Genomic DNA, 19,330 nt, shown 5'->3' with positions numbered 1-19,330 from the left:
CGAAGGCGCGCGTGCGCTCTCTAACCACAGCACCGACGGCTTTGCAAAGTGGCAGCTCAGGGAACTATAGACATCAGTCTGAAGTGCAGCTCCACTAGAGGACACGCACCGTGCATCATCTCCCTCAGCCCGTCCGTGTGCGGGTCTTGGAATAACAAACACTCCCACGAAAGAAGCTCCGGAGCGGATCAGCAGCAGCAGAGAAAGTGATGGATGAGAGAATACCGCATTTACAGGACAGGCAGTTCATGGAGCACGCAGATTTCCTAGGGTGAGTGTCGCTTTTTGGCAAACTCTGTCAAACTCTCAGTCTAATAAACTGTTGTTATCGCAAGCTGGTGAATAACCGGACACTTCTCTCATCACTTTAGGGTGGATTACCCCTCTCTCTACATGTGCAAATCCAAAAGAGGAATTAAACGAGAGGATGGTGGCAAGGTGCGTCCGCTTTCTTATACTAAGGCGATGTAAATATGTAGTTTGTTATTTTCAGGAGCCGACCTTTGTGTGTGCATAAAGCTATGATACAGTAACTTCTTTATAATAATAGGTGTGTTGTTTTAATGAAACGCTTGTGTTTGTTTTTTGGTCGCCAGCAGGACGCATACAAGTTACCACACCGGTTGATAGAGAAGAAGAGGAGAGACAGAATAAACGAATGTATCGGCCAGCTTAAGGATTTGTTACCCGAACATCTGAAACTGTCGGTGAGTTCGTGACACTGTAAAATGTTTTTTTATTCACACTCACTCGGCGAACCGGTTTTTATACGACGCGAGATCTCGTAAACAGCCGAACCGACCCTTTGTTTTTTTCCCTCCACAGACGCTCGGGCATTTGGAGAAAGCAGTGGTCCTGGAGTTAACGCTGAAGCATTTGAACGCGCTGACTGCTGTCACCGAGCAGCAGCACCAGAAGATTGTCGCTTTGCAGAATGGTAAGAGAAACAAACCCGAAGTTAATGGAAATGTTTTGCATGAAACTGCGCTCCTTGCTCATTTCAGTGGGACTAGGACGCATTATTTAAAGGATTTCGTGAAACTTTATTAGTCCCTAGAAAGTCTGTTTTTATAGTAGCGGGAGACTGCACATGGGTCGAACAGAGATACAGGAGGATACTGCGCATTTTGAGAACAACAGATTTAAAAACACGTGCTTTGACACGCGTCCGTGTTATCTTGTTTGGCTTCGGATGCGCTGCACTTTACAGAATAATGATCTGTTAATCTTTCATCTGCGTGTTTTTGCAGGAGACCGATCGATGAAACCGGCCATTCATGCAGATCTGGATGCATTCCACTCCGGGTTCCAGGCCTGTGCCAAAGAGGTCCTGCAGTACCTGAGTCAGTTTGAGAACTGGACGACACGAGAGCAGAGGTGCGCGCAGCTCATCAACCACCTTCACAAGGTGTTGGCGCAGTTCCAGCCCGGCGCGCAGCCGCTTCAACACCAGCTACCCGCCGGGGACGCACAGGATGGGCAGAAAGCCGACAGCCAAGCTAACTGTGTTCCGGTCATCCAGAGGACCCAAGTCGGGGAGCTAAATGAGAATGACACAGACACGGACAGTGGATACGGAGGCGAAGCTGAAAAGAGCGACGGCAAAGATAAAGAATGTGAGCGCAATAAGGCGCAGGGACCCAAAGCAGTGAAGATCAAGCAAGAGTTTGGAGATGATCGCGCGGCCAAAAAACCAAAGATGAACTGGTCTGGGAACGGGTCAGGGGGCGCAGATCCCTCCAGACCCGATCTGGCGTTTATGAACTCTCTGATGGGAATAAACAGCGTGGGACAGCAGACGCCTATTTGCATGCCTTTCTACTTCATCAACCCCTCAGCCGCGGCGTCTTATATGCCTTTTTTCGACAAAAGCAACATTGAAAAGTACATGTACCCGGCGGCGGCCGCTCTTGCGTCCCCTTTCCCCTGGTTATACCCCGCACACGCGTCTGCAGCGGCGGCCGCGGCTGCTGCTGCCGCTCTCCCCGGCTTGTCTGTGCACTTTGGAGCCTCTCCTCAGTCCAAGGACTCCCACAGTCCAGACAGCGACGAGTCACGCGAGGCTGAGTTGGGTTCACCTGAGGAGCGCGAGGAAAGTCCCGCGAGCGAAGACGGGGAGGATGACGTAGCAGATGCGTCCCAAGAAAGCAAGAACGGCCCACGTGATCAGTTTTCTGGTTGTCAAACGAGCTAATTTCTCTGTTTATCTTACCTTGCCGTGCTTTCTGCTGAGGAGTTTGTGTATTTCATTTTGTTTTTTTTAATTAGGATCATTTTAAAACGAGGTTTCACAGAAGAGTTTCTCATGTACAATATCTTTGGCGAAACGGGACAGTTGTGACGGTGTGTGCCTTTTGCACTTATACTAGACTAATCAATCTAAATGATTATCGACAATGATTGACATTAATACACAGCTGTGTTTTGCTGGAGTAAGTTTTGTATCCTCTTTGATAAAATATTTTGAAGTGGCAGCATTGGTGCCAAAACTTTGAGTATACTACAGTGCGCAATAGCCCAATCAGCGAGTCTCTTTGGATGTATGAAGTTGCAACTGACCTCTGCCAAGGTTATTAATAGCTTGGCTAACTCTGACTGTAAATATTATTACCTGGAAGACGGTCTGCTTCATTAACATGTACATGGCCTGTAAAAGAAGTGTCACGCCCACAGTACCTCACCCCCAACTTTGCATCGGGTAGGCTGACAGTGAGGCACATCACTGTCCCTCCTGGCAAGAGATGAATGGTATCCCCCCTCCCAACACACACACACACACACACACACACACACACACACACACACACACACACACACACACACACACACACACACACACACACACACACACACACACACACACACACACACACACACACACACACACACACACACACACACACACACACACACACACACACACACACACACACACACACACTCAATCAATCATTAACGCGTCATACAGAGAACAGCTACTTTATGCATAATAAATGATGACATTGTGGGAGAGGTATAATGCCCGATTGCCCTCAACTCATTTTACAGATCTGAGTTTACTCTGGGTTCCTTTACTTGTTCGTTCTTGTGAGCAAAGAAAAGAAAACAATCACTGAAACCATTCAGAATAATAAAAAGGAGAAACTCTTCTTTCACAAGGGGCTGCTTGACCAGCATATTGTACGTCCCCAGAGATGCAGCGACCTCCTGTACCTCCAGGAAAACATTGTAGGATAGCACCTTATAGATCTTTGATATTGAATGTACCTGTATTTTCCCAGCTGTAAAAGTTTGTATGTAGGACGATCTTTACTCTTTGAGACGTAAAGTGCACTTTTCTCTGCTTTTACCCCCCCTGAACAGTCACCTCATCATTTTGAAAGTCACTCACTGTAGTTCGTAGAACTTTTTTTATTGTGTTAAGTTGTCTTGAGAAAAAAAAAATCATTTGAAAAGAGAGAGAGAGCAGAGATACAGCATGCTTTGTGGTGATTTCATGCAGTAAATTGGCGATTAAGTCATTTTCCAGATTTGACAAAATACTGCTATATTTGGCTTTTGCCGAGCAAAAGTGAATCAAATCATTATCAGATTTGAAAACCCCACACCCCATGACACAGCAGACTATCCCCTGTTCTATGGTATACAGTGTGCTATCATGTAAAACCTCTCTTTTCAAATATTTGACAAAGGTGGGAAAGAAGCTTATGATCATAACAGTTTTAGCAACTTTATCTTGGCCCGTTTTCTAAGAGATTAATTACTGCGAGTGTAGTGTCGTTCAGCTTTTTTATGTTTCACATATGACTATAAACAGATGATTTTCATTGCATTTTGCATACGAGACGATGCTTTTGTAGTTTACTCCAGCTGGTTTCGCCTCAACTCTGTTATCAACTGTTATATGAAGTGGCATGTGTGTCTGTAAATAGTTCTTTTGTGAATATACCATAAAGTATACATGTCTATGTCAATGTTGTAGAAGTCTATGGATTTTTTTTAAAGATTAAACTGAGCAACTTTTCGTTAATGCTTTACACATATGCTGTTCTAAATTATTGCTGATGAGTTGTAAAATAAATATCATAACTAAACTCTGCAGGCTTCTTCTTGTTCAGTACGAATTCTGCTCGCGCTCACGGTCTCACGTTAGCAAATGCAGGACAAGTTAAGTGAGCGCGGAACCGTTCCAACCAAAACATATGTAGGTTTAGGTCATGGGAACCAGTACAAACTGTAAGACGCCAAGTCATGTGTGCACAAGACAAACAGTCCAGAGTACAGTATTATGAATAAACAAAAGTGGAATTCCAGTAGATGAAATGTATTGTTACTAAGTCTCTAATCAGCTGACAGGTCACAGCGGAGGAATGTACAGTAAGCCAAGGCTTTAAACAAATGTCATGTGATAAAAGGATGATGAAGTGAGATTACAGTCGGTCTGTACAGGCTGATGAAAAACAAGGGGGCCTCCTTCCAACTTGTCAAAAATCTTTAAGTAGGATCAAATCTAGCCTTTGTTGTTGACATTTATTGGCTTACTGCAATATTATCTTAATCCTTATGCATCATTTTAACAGTATTGAAACTCCAATGTGTGAATTTATGCTTTCCAGTGATCCTGGCAACAATGAAGTTATTCTACTGCAAATGTATACGCCTTTCAGGGTTTGGAAAGAATACGCATGCTGCCTTAAGTTGCTGCTCCTCTTCCAGTATGCAAATTACAGCTCTTTGATGGGAGCCGGATCTCATGGCTCAGTTCCAGAGCTGTTCAATAGAACGGCTCATTGTTCTTTTTAAATACTTTTTTAACTTATTTTACTGCAAAAATGGATCAAGCATTGATCATGCGTGGATGTATGTCACACATGTTGGATAAAAGTGTCAATAAAAGCGTCTTCGGTGTGTTTTCAGTGTCACAGCTTGCTGCCTGTGCATCCTGCAGCCCAACGTCTCCCAAGTACGACTCAGTTCCCTTCGTTCAAACCAACCAGCTGTTCAAAAGAACCATTTCATTCACTATTTTCCAATAAATTCACATTGAGATTCAACCAGGCTCCCCATTTCCTTTTAAACTTGACTTTTTCTTGACTTGACCAGTGAGAATAACTTTGAAAGTTTAAGAAAAAAATCATCTTTACCTTTATTTTTACCAGACACCACCCTCTTAGAAACCTTTCACGGAGCCAAGTTATAGTGTCCGTTAATTGCATGCATATAATCTGACATTTCTTATAATTTCATTCTTCGGTGGGAAAAAAAGTGCTTCTTCCTTAATTCCCTTCCAGCCATGTTGTGTCCTTGTTTCTACCATTATTGAGTTGATGTCTCCATCTGCTGGCGATACTAGATTCCTTCTCATTCCGATCCACAGGCAAACAGATACCATGAGCACCAGATGTGACACATTTAACTTTGTCCGATGGTTTATTGAATCATGCAATCTCATGTCATATCAGCAGCCGGTTACAGCCATACATCAGTCAACACTTTGCAGTATATTAAGGCAGGGGGAAAATAAAAACAGGTTACGTACAGTCGACATCTTACAGTTCTCCAGAACATATACGGTTGTAAACAGTGAGCACAGCTATGTGTCATCCCAGGGTGGAAAATGCACACAAGTGGTTTCTTAAAGGGAAATTCCACCTCAATGTATAGACTATCATAGATTATCCTAAACATAAGATTTTTAAAAACAGGTATCACCTTTAACTGTAAAGTAGACAATGATGTATTTTGTGTTTTCGTAGATACTGAATGTTGCGGGGTGGAACTCTCTTCGTATTACATCACCCATTCATTCCTGGGTGACGGTACTAAACTAAACTGGTGACTACAGTGTACAGTATGTATATCAGATTCAATGTGAATGCTTTTTACAGCACATAGTATTACGGTGACAATAATACAGTAGCAGAGTGGAAAGTACAATGAAAAATATTCTTTCCATTGACATTTCTACAAAATACTGACAGAAAAAAACACAATTATCGTTTCCTCTTTGATGCTGTGCTATTGCCTTTTCTCTCCAACACATCTGACTATGACCATTGCTTCAATGTCTCTACTAAAGCTTCACTATACATTATTTGATTACTCCACCTGTGGAATCGATATAAGGCACTTTGATGTGATTAGCAGCTGAACTACAACCTAAGAAGGGGCTTCATACCGTGGCTATTCTGACTCCGCACACACGCACACATCTCTTTAATCACTGACTCGTTCGCTCTCATACACACTGTAGCTGTAGCTATCCATTGTATTATTACATGCCACCATTTTTAGATTCAACTGATTGATTTACTGTACTGTGGTTGCTCTGCACATCCAGAAATGGCTATATCAGTGACACAATCATGCAACAAGACCTGCAAATCTTTGGCCACCAATCCTTACAGGAAACACAAGCATAATACATTTGGCAAAAAATATATTGTGTAGACATCTTAACAACAAGAATAAGAGGGTACTTAACACTGTTTCATTATGCAGATATCACTGTGGGGATGAGGGCACTGCATTATTGTAATCGTGAATGCACCGCTTTGTAATAAAATATAATAATTCACTAAATATAGCTGAAAAGTAAGAAAACATATTTACATTAAGCCATCATTTTGGTACATACAGACGGTAACATTCTTCAGTTACAAAACTATTAACCATTTGTGCATAGGTTTGACATGAACAGAGCTACAGGAGAATACATTCTGATATGTTTTAACAGGAACAGAGCTACAGGGATACATTCTGATATGCAAAATGATAGATTCTAGACAGGTTTACTATAGATACAAGAGGATCCTTCATAACGTATATAAGAACCAGACATTATGCTGGATAAAATGTTTTCACTGCAGAAATTACATAGGATTTTAGAGATATACTTCATAGATTCACATACCAAGATTCTCAAGAATAGTGTTCGAAAGGCAATAGTTTTGAGTCATGATGCTAGTGAGAAAACAATACAAATACTTCAGCAGATGCTAAAGTGAGAGTAAAAGTACATTAAGTGGATATGTTTGTAAAGGAAGTCCACAACAGGCTGTCTAAATAGACTGTGCACCATGACATATGGCGCTGGTGCCGTCTGTTTTTTCATCATGCCTTCTGACCATCTTTCAGTCCCACCCAAGTGCTCCATGACTTCCAATTTCTAGGTCAACATTGTTCTTTAGCTATATGTGTACAGTGCATAGTAGTGTGCTACTGAGGTATCCTGCAAAAAGATATCCACTTACAAATGTGTTCTGGGGTGAATTGGGCTCTGGAAGGGAGGCATGTTCCCTCACACATAGATGCCTTCTGGGTTCAGGCCAGAAGTGAGAGGGCTGTGGAGGACCCGGAGGGGACTCGACATTGCGTGCGACGACACGGGACGCTTTAGGGAGCCAGTCAGGGGAACTAAATCTGAGAGTGAAAAAACACATAAAAGAGAGAAAATAAGACACATAATGTAATTAAGACTGTATTTCAAATAGTGCTAAGAATATACAGTCAGATTATCACACAGTTTTTGTATCGCCGTTAACTTACTTCCAAATGTCGTTTATTAATTGAAATTCATAATGAATACGATTAAATGACTTCATTAAAATAATAGCACAAAGCCCTGCGGATGCTATATGATGCCTGCTATGGTGCCACTGGGGGGCAGTACGGAGCCATGCAGGGAATCATGCAGTGGATTTTATGGCAGGGCACAAAGGCGCTCCTGATTTACACACATGAACTGGAAGGTTACGAGAAGGACACGAACACTCAATTCATTACATTTCATAATTGAAATCCATCTCTGGTAAGTTTAATAAAGACACACGCTGTTCTAAACGATGCAATGATGAACTACATGTCAGGCAATGAGAAAAATATCTGGGCTCTTTGCCGAGGTGAGATATTTAAGTTAAGATTGTGTTAATGAATCAAATAGGTGTTAACCGTTACTGGACTGGTAACACTTGCTTCTTCATACAATCCTCCATGTTTCATATTTCATAAAGTTAATTTAGGAGTAGACTGGATTTCATTTTCATTGTTTCCTCAAATTCAAGTGCAGCATAAAAATCCAATATGCAGCATTTCCACACAAAAAATAGTTTTCATTAACATGAGTTTTGGCTATGGGAATATGGAAAACTGAATTATTTATAGGGGATGTGGGAGGTTTAACCTAATGTTTATACATTCATTTATGTGCTTGCAGGTTTATTTTCTAAGTTTGTACATTTTAGTTTCTGCAAGTTGGATATATAGTTCTTTGCTTCCAAGAGTCATTTTACAAGCTGGTGGTTATGTCCCTGGCTACAGCACATAATGCACAGCTCTAGTCTTACTCAATATTAATTACTATAAGTCACTAACTAGGTTGTTGGTACTATGTTACTGTTAAGTTGTTAATAACCAGCTGGTCAAAAGTTGGTGTTGATCGCCTCTATTGCATTGTGACAGCTCTCCCATTAGGTGCTCTTAGTTTACATGTCTGATCTCTGCTAGTCTCCTGTAGGGTGACAGAGCTTTGGTCCAATGAGCCCATCACAGAAACTGCTAAGCATGTGACGGAGTGAAGGTGCGATAGAAGGAGTGAGGGATAGACAGAGAAAGTAAGGTGAATGAATGACGCCAGGTCTGCCCGTATCCAGGCAGCTGTTGGCATGGAGACTATAATTGCCACTGGAGTGGGTAAAAACTAACAGTGTTCTTTCCACTACCCTCACCTCCCCATTTTCTCTCTCACATGCACACGCACGCACGCACGCACGCACGCACGCACGCACGCACGCACGCACGCACGCACGCACGCACGCACGCACGCACGCACTTGAACACTAAGCTGAGTCATTTTCTCTCAGCAGGCAGTCAAGACATGAGGTAGAAAAATAATAAATGCCTTGATGGAACAGAATGGCTTCACTAATGCACAGGCCAGTGAATGTGTGAATGGCAACCAAAAGGCAGCGTTTATCCTCAGATATACAATTAAGTTATAATTCCTGTCCTGGGTCAGTTCAGATCAGTGAGACTTAACTGACCCCTGTGTCACTGACTATAAAATAATGAGTTCAATCTTTAACTCCAAAGGATAATCCTTGAGAGCAAAAATCCACTTTTTAATGTTTATAAGAAAATGATATTACCTATAACATGACTGTTGTGAGTAATTAGATCCTCAGTGGGTTCAGCTGGCAGCACCGTCACCTTGGTGCCGGTCTGCTTGATGAACTGCTGCAGGTTCACCTGCCTCAGCTCCTTGGTCAGCAGTTCCAAGTCGTGCTGCATGTCCTTCAAAGAAACAGGAGGAAGAGAGTGATTTTAGAAGAATCATTAGAGCATTACCAACTGCTTAAAACGGACATCTACAGGTACAGATTATATGAGCGTGTGTTTTGATATTTTCCTGTCCAAACACTAGCAACATTACTTTACATCTCCAAAGTGAGTCACCTGAGTCACATTCGTATATTCCACACAGCTCTTTCTGTAGCCATGGAAGGCTTTATATGACTTTTAAAAAACCAACAAAAAAAACCCCATATGCAATCGTTCTCCCCAAGACCTGCAAACAGGACGTAGAAGTGAAAAGAGTTCCCCTTTAAACTGGCAGGGACACAGCATCACAGTGAGGGATGAGTCTGATGGACCGAGGCATGAATGCATTCTTACTGATGGATGGTCTTCCTTATCACTACATCACCCTGCAGCACTACTTTGTTAAAAAAAACAAAAACAAAAAAAAACAACTTAAGAAGTCTCACCTGCAGTTTCTTGCTGCTTTGTCCAAGTGACCTATCCACAGCTCTGCAACTGCTCTCCAGCTGGACAGCCTGTCTCTCCTGGGCTTTCAGCTCTGCTTTGACCCTGAGCACCTGAGTCCGAGCCTCTGCCTCACTGACCCACTGGGTCTCCTGCCGCTCCCTCTGTAGCCGCTCCTCTTCCAGGCCTGCCTCTACACCCTGATGGGGCAGTGAGATAAGGAATTTACTACTACGATATACAAGCATCCCTAGCAAACCTAACATCTGGAAACACATGAACAACTATGATGGAAAAATAACTGACTTTCAAGAGAATTCATATTTGATTCTTAGCTGGTTAATTGTATCTTTCCCGAAAAGTTGCTAGTAAAATACAGGACTTTTTATTCAATAACCCCATGTCTCCCACACACAGCACACCTGTACCATTGCCAGCTTTTCTTCAATCTCCACTTCACAGCCCTGCAGGCGTCCTCTTAGCTCCTGCAATCTCTCCTCCAGCTGTCTCTCACTCTCTAGCTCAATCTGCAGCTCAGTGGCCCAAAACTCCTCCTCCTCCATCTCCACGTCGTTCTTCCTCAGATGCTTCTCCAGCCTCATGATCTCCTGTATCAGTCCTCCTCCTCCACTTGGGTCCCCAATGCACCCTCCACCTCGCCCCCCTCGCCCTTCAGCCCAGGCCTGGAGCTCAGCCTCATAGGCCTCCAGCTTTTTCTCCAGCACATTGAGAGTCTCTCTCTGTAGACCGACCAGTCTGACCAGATCTTCCATGCGACAGGCCCACAGGCCAGGCGATGCAGTTCCGATAGCTGGTCCAGCATGGTGGTGATTCCCCCCGTTTCCCAGGAGGAGTCTTCGTTTAGCCTCAGCCTCGCCGATTCGGCCTCCGTTCAGTATCTCCCTAAGGCCTCTAGGTGCTCCGGTAAACGTCAGAGATTTGCGTCGCGGTTCACGGCGGCGGAGGGAGCGATCGTTGGGATGACGAAGCTTTGCAAGGGGAGGGAGGCTCTGCCGATGTAGCCCTCGTTCAGGACCCCTGATAGGGGGTCCTTCTGAGGGGGGTCTTTCAGTCAGGGAGGGGCCTGTGCGATGCAGGATCAGCTGGACGTCACCAGCATACTGGCCCCAGGTGTTCAGAGAAGCCACAGGGCTCTCATGAGGGGCTAGGTGGCGCTCGGTGTCCCGCCATTTCTCTACCAGAGTGTATCTCCCAGTGCGACCTGACAACAAATAAAAAAAAAAAAACATGACTTGTATACGATCCTTTTGCTGGTAACTTGTTACGCCAAATTGCATGGAATTTAACTTTTGTTTAAAGCTACTTTAGCAGTTTTAGGTAGATATTTACTTTATCCCTGTATGGAAATGTCACAGCAGCAGTACACATGAAACCACACCGAACAAGAATAGTGCAAGGAATCACTTGAATATCAATAATCCCAAACACAATCAATTATATATATATATATATTACACAACTATAAACTTTGAATGTGCATGCTTCTAGTGTGCAGATTGGGTGTGCAAAATGGAAATCTACATTCTAAATATGTAAAGATGTATTATAATTTTCCAGCGTTACAGACAAAAGACCACTAATGGGGTTAGAGATCCTCAAACAAACTCATAGAAGCGCAGCCATGATATACCGTCATCTTATCAACACATTTAGCAGACACAGAGAGAACATTATCATCCTGTTGGAGCCGTGTTTCTGACCACCAACAATTGAAACATTGAAATGTCAACCAGCTAGTGTGGCTCCTGAAAAACAGTGTTTGTAGAAGTGAGATGAGAGCTTTAAGTGTCATTCGGCACAACAAGCAACTCTTTCACATTATGCTTGATTCAGTATCTCTAAGAAATAAATAGCTTAATGCCGTTTCAAGGAAACCTTTGAGTAGTGCATAGACAGAAACATTTGTAAAACGCCAAAGTACTAAATCAATATTGACGTCTGGTCACTTAACATGGTGTATATGTCTTTAATAGAAAAAAAGGCAGGAGAGGGGGCTTAGAAGTGCTGCTTTCTCAGTTTGGCAGGAACAGAGGGATGAGTCAGACTTTCCCTCCTCCAACCCTGCGCTTTGTGGGAAGTGATGTCAATACAGTCTGCTCAAGTGCCCCCGTTCCTGGAGGAGCCATATGGGAAAGGGGGGCTCTAGATCCAAGAAAGCCGCAATAAAGCCTCTCGACTATAACCCACTATATCCCAGCAGGAGGTTAACACGTAGGCAGGAGAATTATAAAATAATTGTTTACTTCATAAGGACTTATTTTCAGTTAACAGGCTTCAGCTGTTTTGAACTTTCAAATTGTGAGAAGTGAGAAGAGAACTAATAGTTTACCAGCATACAGTGACAAATGAATAAAAAAACATTATTTAGGAGAGACACTTTTAAATTAGCAGCAGCTTTACACGTAGATCAACCTATAACTAACATGAAGCAGATTTTGTCCATGCTGGTTGGGCAACACACAGAGGGTTAGCACACTAGAGCGCTGGTTCTATGTATGCCAACACCCTGGATTGTCTGCACCCCTTTCTAATCAAATGCATTCCCTGATTTCACCAGCGCTCCATCAGTGTGATGTGGAGAAACAGTCCAACAAAACAGTGAGTAGACAGGAATTCAGCAAGGCTCAGTTGTAATGTAATGTTCCCTGTGAAACCAACACTCCAGGATGGTACATAATATCAGTGGTATAACTTAATGAGAAAACCAGAACTATACAATCCTTGGGTCCACATGTACACATAACTTTTTGCCAACAAAAATTTGTACCTTCTTGTTGATAAAAAGCTACCAATGTTTTTTGTATTTTTAAAACACAACAGTTCACAAAAAAGGGAAATTAATTCATGTGATCACGGAATTTGACACAATATCTATTAGGTGGATTTTGTTGGCAGCAGTCAATCTACGTAGAAGGCCTAACTAAATAACTGTATTGAATCACCTGGGTATGAGTTTAATGGACATAACCTAATTCATAATAACTGAGCAGAAAGTTCTCAAAGGTCTGTTTGTAACTCTGCGTAACTGCGTGTGCGTGGCTTTATAGTAGAAAGAAAAGAAATACCTATGGCCTGTGCCAGCGCAATCACCACTTCTTGGCAGGTAGTTGCCTCAGTGACCCCACAAACGACCCTCTGGACTCCATCCACCCAGACCTTGAGCTCCATGTCGGGTCAGAAGCGATGGGGCTGGTTGTGGTGTGTTCGCGCCGACATTATTGAAGGCTCCAGTGGTGCAAGGCAGCTGAAGGCCCTCTGGCTATTTCACTAGGGAGGAAAAACAGAGGAAAACAGGAAGTGGTTAGTCAGGATGTGCTCAAGGCCACAGTTCTAAGGTTCAGTCGCCTTAAAGGACAACGTCTTCACGGATGCATAGAAATAAAGCAGTTTCACCAGTAGTAATACCTTCTAACAAAGGTAGTCAAATAGCACAGAATCAAAGATAGAGTCAGGATATTTTAGCAGTAGCTTATGGTAAAAGAATAGTCCAGTTGAGAATGGACTTATACAGTCAGGCATGCCAACACCAGCTGGCCATATCGCTGTTGTTTTGTTCTTCTCTATGAATAGGTACATGTCTGTTGGGGGTGCAGGAAGACTCTGCCAGGAGACATTCCCAAGCCCAGTTCCTGCTTTTGTATAGAGAATTACATGGAAACAGTTAAGACAGAGCAGGAAGATTGACTCAATGACACAGAGAGGACAGGAACAGAGAGTGAAAGAGAGAAGGCGAGAAAATGTCATTTAAAAAGAAAAGGGAGAGCCAGATGAATCATAACACATGGGACAGATCAGAGACAGGTTTTGTTTTTTTTATTTTCACTGTTCTGTAACACATGTTATACGGTTTTGTCCTTTATCTACGGATCTACTGTCCATAGAACAATCAATACTATGATACAAATCTAACAAAATACCAGAGATAAATTGTCTTCAAACTGTTTGTTTTAATATAATCATTAGACTGGTGCAATCAGCCATCACATTATCAGAGTGTTTACTAACCACTAACATAATATAGTATATGAAATACCCATCGAGAAGGACGGATCCTTCAGAACATTCTTCAAGGACAGTGCACAGAGAGAGAATGGATGGCATCTCCCCAGGTCTGTATCACTCCGTGGATCTAACCTTCACCGCACCTACACTACTGAGTCAAAGGGTCCTTTTGTTCGCCAACCCCCCACCAATTACACCTCCCCCAGCCAACGTAGTCCCTATACTCATTCACAAAGTCATTCACACCAGCCTGTCCCACACACCACCAAATGCTTTTCTTAATATGATAAAGACAGTAGGAAGTGATGCAAGGCCACATTTGTAGAGTTAAACAATGAGACGGAGCTGCAACAATTATTATTTCCACAATCCATTATTCTTTTTCGGTTGCTTAGTTGTTTATAAAAAGGTCAAAAATACCATCACAAGTTCCTAAAGCTCGAGGGGACATGGCTAAATTGCTTGTTTTGCCTAAATAACCAAAACCCAAAAGCGTTACATAAAACAGAGGAGAGCAGCAACTCCCCAGTTGAGTGAAAACAGAAAATATGTGGCATTTTTGCTGGGCTGATTATTAGGATTAATTGAGTATTAAAACTGTTGGAATATTTTCAGTTGCTGGATTCTAACCTGTGCTAACACACTAACATCCTGACACTTATTCTTCTCTTACACTTTATTCTTGTTGATAGGTTAAAATGTTTTTGTATAGTTGCACTGTCGTTATTTACTGCTCTGTGTGCCCTGAATTGCCCCCCAGGGACAAATAAAGTTTTTTGAATTGAATTGAATTGATTGCCCAACTGACCAATCGTTTTAGCTCTACAAACAAAACAAAACCTCAGGTAGTTATAGTACAAGACATTTATGGGTTCAGATTCAAGTGTGTGTTACAAAAATGCGCTCTCTCTCTCTCTCTCTCGGTTAATCCAATAGGTTCTGCCTGTGCATTTGCATTCACGTGAGTGTCACCTTTGTCTGTGGCCTGGACTCTTGATCACTCTATTCTTGGCGTATTCACAGCTGGTTTGAAAGTGCTTTGTCCTTCATTCAGACTGCCCTTAAATGGCATTAAGGGCTGAGGGATGGAGAGGATTGGGATAGTCACACACAAGCCAACTGCGAGATTTTTCTGCACTGACCAAAACATTGTCACGATTTTGTTTAACCCTTTTATATAGGCATAGGGGATCAGCCAAGGAGATGGTTTGGATAAACTGGAGGGGGAAGGGGAACGTGTCTAAAAAATAAAAAAACTACCTACAGCATAATTACACTGAGTCAGATTCATTTATTAAAGGACTACTGCACGCAATACTGTGCTTACATTGACATTAACAATAGTGAAAAAACGATTAAATGCTTGTTTTTCAACTCACAAAAGAGGCAACTGTTTAAACAAAACAGAATATTTCATGTGCAGTAAAGACAAAGCAAACTGCCTGATTCAATGCCTCTTCCTTGCACACGCTCAACAAGACTCAGTGGGGCATTTATAAATGTCACTTGCTCTGGTCCAGACTGGTAGTGTAACATTTATTTTAATTAACCCAGAAAGCCCAACTACAGGCCCAGCGGTGTGGGGCAGAGTGCCATCCTGAGCTCTGCAAGCTCCATTCCACTGGCCTGTCAAAGCCACAGCCTGGGGAGATGCCCACTCCCTGATTTGTGCGGCTCATCTTATGCCAGAGAGGCGTCATGAGACAGAGGACGGCTTTAATGTCTGTAAATTCTATTTAAGCTCAGATGAGAGATGATCAACTGCAGCAAAACATCAAACTCCTCAGGAATTAAGAGCATGTTGGTTTCAGTCTCGCATTGCTTCAGTAGCGTTGACTCAAGATGCATTCGTTTTGGAGCAGCGAGGAGTGTGAGCAGCACTGAGCAGCCTGCTCGCCCGGCTGCTGATGACAATTCTCCAGGCCTACAGGAGCACACAGAGCTGGCAGCAGAAAGGGGCTTCAGTGGGCTTCTGGTGTAAACAACCTACCATATGCTCCTGTGGGTGTTCCATCACGACCACACCACACTGCTGTAGCATGCACCATGAAGAAAGAGGAGTTTCTGCTGTAGGAGAATAATATGGCACTGCTTCTTTTGGGGATTTACAGTCTGTCAAGCATCACAAAGTGGCCTGAGTATCATGCAGTGCAGTTTGCAGAACAAAGGGGTATTTGAGGAAAACAAAATGAGCATTCATTACATTAAAACCAAACCAAGGCTGAGCAGAATAAAGCCTACAGGGCACCAAGCAACTGAGCCTATTGAGAAAAATGATCTCACAACAAAACGCTGAAGTTCAACAAGTACTACCTCCACGAATCAACACTATTTACACCCTGGTTCCTGTCCAGATTAGCTCGCTATTGTTCACTAAGACATTGTAAGATTAAAGGAATTTATATCCAAGTGGCTAATTAGAACTAGCAACTAATTTATAAGAGAAAGTTTCTGACATGCAAACTCCCCCATGCTGCTGTTAATTAAAGACAATGGGATACTTGCAGATTTAGCAACAGCAGTATGTTCGAGTCAACCTCCGGGCCTGTTGCTAACCAAACTTTAATTCAAATTGCACTCCCTGTAGAGCAACGTGTAATTACTAGCCATTTATAATTTGGTGTAATTGGTAACAGATCTGTTGTGAAATAGATCTCGTTGAGTGGCCAAAGACAGACGCTGGTTTATTGTGGAGGCACTGGTGGTGAATTGGTTGGAAATAACTGGAAAGATAGCCCATCCGCTTTCAATTCCTCTAGATTGTCATTAACAACCACAGCCTGGTGTAATCCCTGGGACTAAAACACATTGGGGTGGCATCAGAGTAACATAACATCCCTGTTAAAAGTTAGAGGTCTTTCAGTGGAATACAGATAAAGAAGCCCCTCATCATCAGTATGCCAGCCTGGAGTGTATACAATACCCTCTGCAAATGTAAACATTACAGAGCAGGGCAAAGAATGCTGCCAGAGATGGGCCTTGATCCTGTAGCGTGGAAACTGATAACATCCAGGGTATGCATTCCTAGGCTGTGAGAATGCAACGGGCCATGACTAAGAGACAAGAAAGCTATGGGTCCGTCTGCTCTGTGATCTTGATGGCTACGCAACAGGCCTCAGCAATGCAATGACACTTCCAAAAAACTGCATCCAATATAAAGTGTGTTTGAACTGGATAATCGTTAAGAGATCAGCGAACCTTTGTTTGCCACATTTTGAATTGCTGAAATCCTTAAGTGGACGAATCTGAGAACAAAAAAAGATGTTGTTTTTTTCTATTCTTCTCTGAAATTTCTAAAAGCCTCTGCTGCTGTTAATTTTGTCTCAGTTGCATTAACCTCTACACGATGACGAGACCTAATGCCCGCCGCGCATAGATGACTGTTAATTAATGAGCAATTAGAGGTGACATTGTGCCACGACTTAATCAGAGGCCCAAAGGTAGCTGCAACATTTATTAGCAAAGAGAAATGTATTTTATTCAGCACTGTTTCGTGTAAAGCTCCTAAAAAGTGTGTTGTAGCCCAACTGCCCAAAGCACCAAAGTAACCCCAAATTACACACAAGTAAGGAGGAATTGCCCAACACTTCATCAGAACTTGAGTCCAAATGTTCACTCTGGCTCCAATCCGAAGATCTGGGGGTTTGGAATTAAATCCACATCCACTCACGCTACAAGTAACACCCTCAGCTCCTGAGAGCTCGCCAGTGGCCCCTGCCCTGGAGCAAAGCCCCCCCCTCCTTCTCTCTGCCTGGCTGATATTAAACTATTAAGCGCTGGAGAGGCCTCCCTCAATTGGGAGGTCAGTGCTGGCAGGATCCTGAACATCTGGACGGCACGTTCAGCCAGAAATAATGCCGCCTTTGTTCCCTTGCCATATTCACTGCTCACTAGTAAGCTTTTGAAGAGCCAGCAGGGCAGGCAGCAGACTCCTGCACCAGGGCAGAGGCTCCAGCGGAGCAGCAAGAGGCCTCTAGCCAAGGTTTGCATGTTACTGTGGTTTGTGAAACATCCTCTGGTGCTGAATCACACTTCTGCGTATAAGCATTTCTAGAACTGAAAATAGTTTTACGGCGGCAGTGGCCAAACTTATGTTTCCAGTCTGTAGGTAGTTCTTTGCAACCTGGTCTTCGTGGTTGTAGCCTGGTCTCCGCGGCGCTGTGACATTATCAAATGCAACAAGGACCCCTGCATGACATTATTCTGTTTCTAAACTAAAGCAGTCCTCTAAGATCTCAAAGCATAACACCTTGGCTGAGTGCAACAGTCCACAGGTTGGTTCTGCATCACCGCCGTAGGTTTGCAAGTATTGCAGAACACTGGGACTATAGATGGAATAAGTGATTTTATACATTTATAGACATCTATTAGGATCACTGCTGTGTTAAGATACTAGAAACCTTGAGAGCTTGTTATATTTACCTGATGAGAGACATTACTGTCAAAGGGAAAACGCAACATTTTAAGTGACATTCAAGTTCTACAAAACATCCAGGCCTTCAAAGATAATATTGCAAGATAACAATGTCTGAATCATCTGAGAGCACTTCAAAATAGGCTTAACTGACCTTATTCCAGATAAATACATAATTCAAAGCAGCATGAGCTTGATATCTTGGCATTTGTAATCCTGAAAGACAACACATATTAGTGTATTTGAGCATTACACTGCACTTCTGCCTCGTATCGTTGGTGTCGAGTGGGACTGGCTGGAGAAATGGCGATAACGGGCTGTAGTGGGCTCAGAGAGTAGCCCAACTATTCTACTACAGAAATGTTTCCGTTATCTCAGCCTCACAACTGTAGCGGGCTCAGCTGCAGCATATTCTGCCTGCAGTAGGTCCGTTAAATGGCCTTACCTTTATGGCGCAAATGGGCTCGAACTCAGTGTTTGTTTGCCTCTCCTAACTGAAGTTTAGGGGGAAAACACAGGTAAAGGCGTCAATTCCGCAAAAAAAATGTGTCCTTCTTCACCGTAGCCCAGTAAATCACTTCCAACGAACTGCGCCAAAGTATCGTTTGGTCCCGGACACAAAAAAAAAGCAACAACAACTGAGAAGAAGGCAACACGCGCCTTCAAAAACACATAATTGACGTTTAAGGTCCTTTGTCCCAAAGTTTGTGTCTGTCCTCTGTGCGCTAGTCTTCTGCGGTCTCACCAGTGAGCTGCGGAAAACGCTCCTCTGGCCGTTTCATTCCTCCTGGCTGGTAAATACATCGCAGAACTGGGACACCGCAAGGCATTGTGGACTGTTTAAAGCTGCATCACACTCTGAGGGAGGGAGGCTGCACAGCCAACTTTTACACTTCCAGGACAGCTAGGTGTCGGATGAGGTAAAACCTACTGATCATTATGGGTAAATATCATAAACATTAATACAAATATAAGAATAGTAAACCATTTTTATGTCTTATTTACACTGGGGCGGCAGTTGCTCAGTCCATAGGTGACTTGGCTGGGAACCGTAGGGTCGCAGGTTCGAGTCCCTGTGTGGACCATGGATGGAGCGTGGACTGGTGGCTGGAGAGGGGCCAGTTCAACTTC

General features: G+C 43.1%; 2 protein-coding genes across 4 annotated transcripts; one reads left to right on the top strand and one right to left on the bottom strand.

Annotated features, from left to right (window-relative positions):
• Positions 1-71: 71 nt before the first annotated feature.
• Positions 72-4,011, top strand: bhlhe41 (basic helix-loop-helix family, member e41). Of its 2 annotated transcripts, none has more exons than XM_083916653.1 (5): positions 72-271; positions 372-438; positions 600-707; positions 826-937; positions 1,251-4,011. In XM_083916653.1, the coding sequence occupies exons 1-5, from the start codon at positions 210-212 to the stop codon at positions 2,192-2,194; spliced, it is 1,293 nt and encodes a 430-aa protein (XP_083772779.1). In that variant the 5' UTR covers positions 72-209; the 3' UTR covers positions 2,195-4,011. The 2 variants fall into 2 exon arrangements, with proteins under 2 accessions (XP_083772779.1, XP_083772778.1); XM_083916652.1 differs by having other exon boundaries at positions 597-707.
• A 1,396-nt stretch (positions 4,012-5,407) lies between these two features.
• Positions 5,408-18,973, bottom strand: rassf8a (Ras association domain family member 8a). 2 transcript variants are annotated; one of them, XM_083916545.1, is made up of 6 exons: positions 18,645-18,973; positions 12,849-13,050; positions 10,185-10,984; positions 9,765-9,962; positions 9,147-9,291; positions 5,408-7,422 (listed from the first exon to the last, which is right to left on the bottom strand). In XM_083916545.1, the coding sequence occupies exons 2-6, from the start codon at positions 12,949-12,951 to the stop codon at positions 7,301-7,303; spliced, it is 1,368 nt and encodes a 455-aa protein (XP_083772671.1). In that variant the 5' UTR covers positions 12,952-13,050; positions 18,645-18,973; the 3' UTR covers positions 5,408-7,300. The 2 variants fall into 2 exon arrangements, with proteins under 2 accessions (XP_083772671.1, XP_083772672.1); XM_083916546.1 differs by having other exon boundaries at positions 10,191-10,984.
• Positions 18,974-19,330: the final 357 nt, after the last annotated feature.

The sequence above is a fragment of the Echiichthys vipera genome (genome assembly GCF_963691815.1).
Source record: "Echiichthys vipera genome assembly, chromosome: 7".
Taxonomy (NCBI): domain Eukaryota; kingdom Metazoa; phylum Chordata; class Actinopteri; order Perciformes; family Trachinidae; genus Echiichthys; species Echiichthys vipera.
The sequence above is the reverse complement of the archived record's forward strand: the minus strand, read 5'-3'. Positions and strand labels throughout refer to the sequence as shown.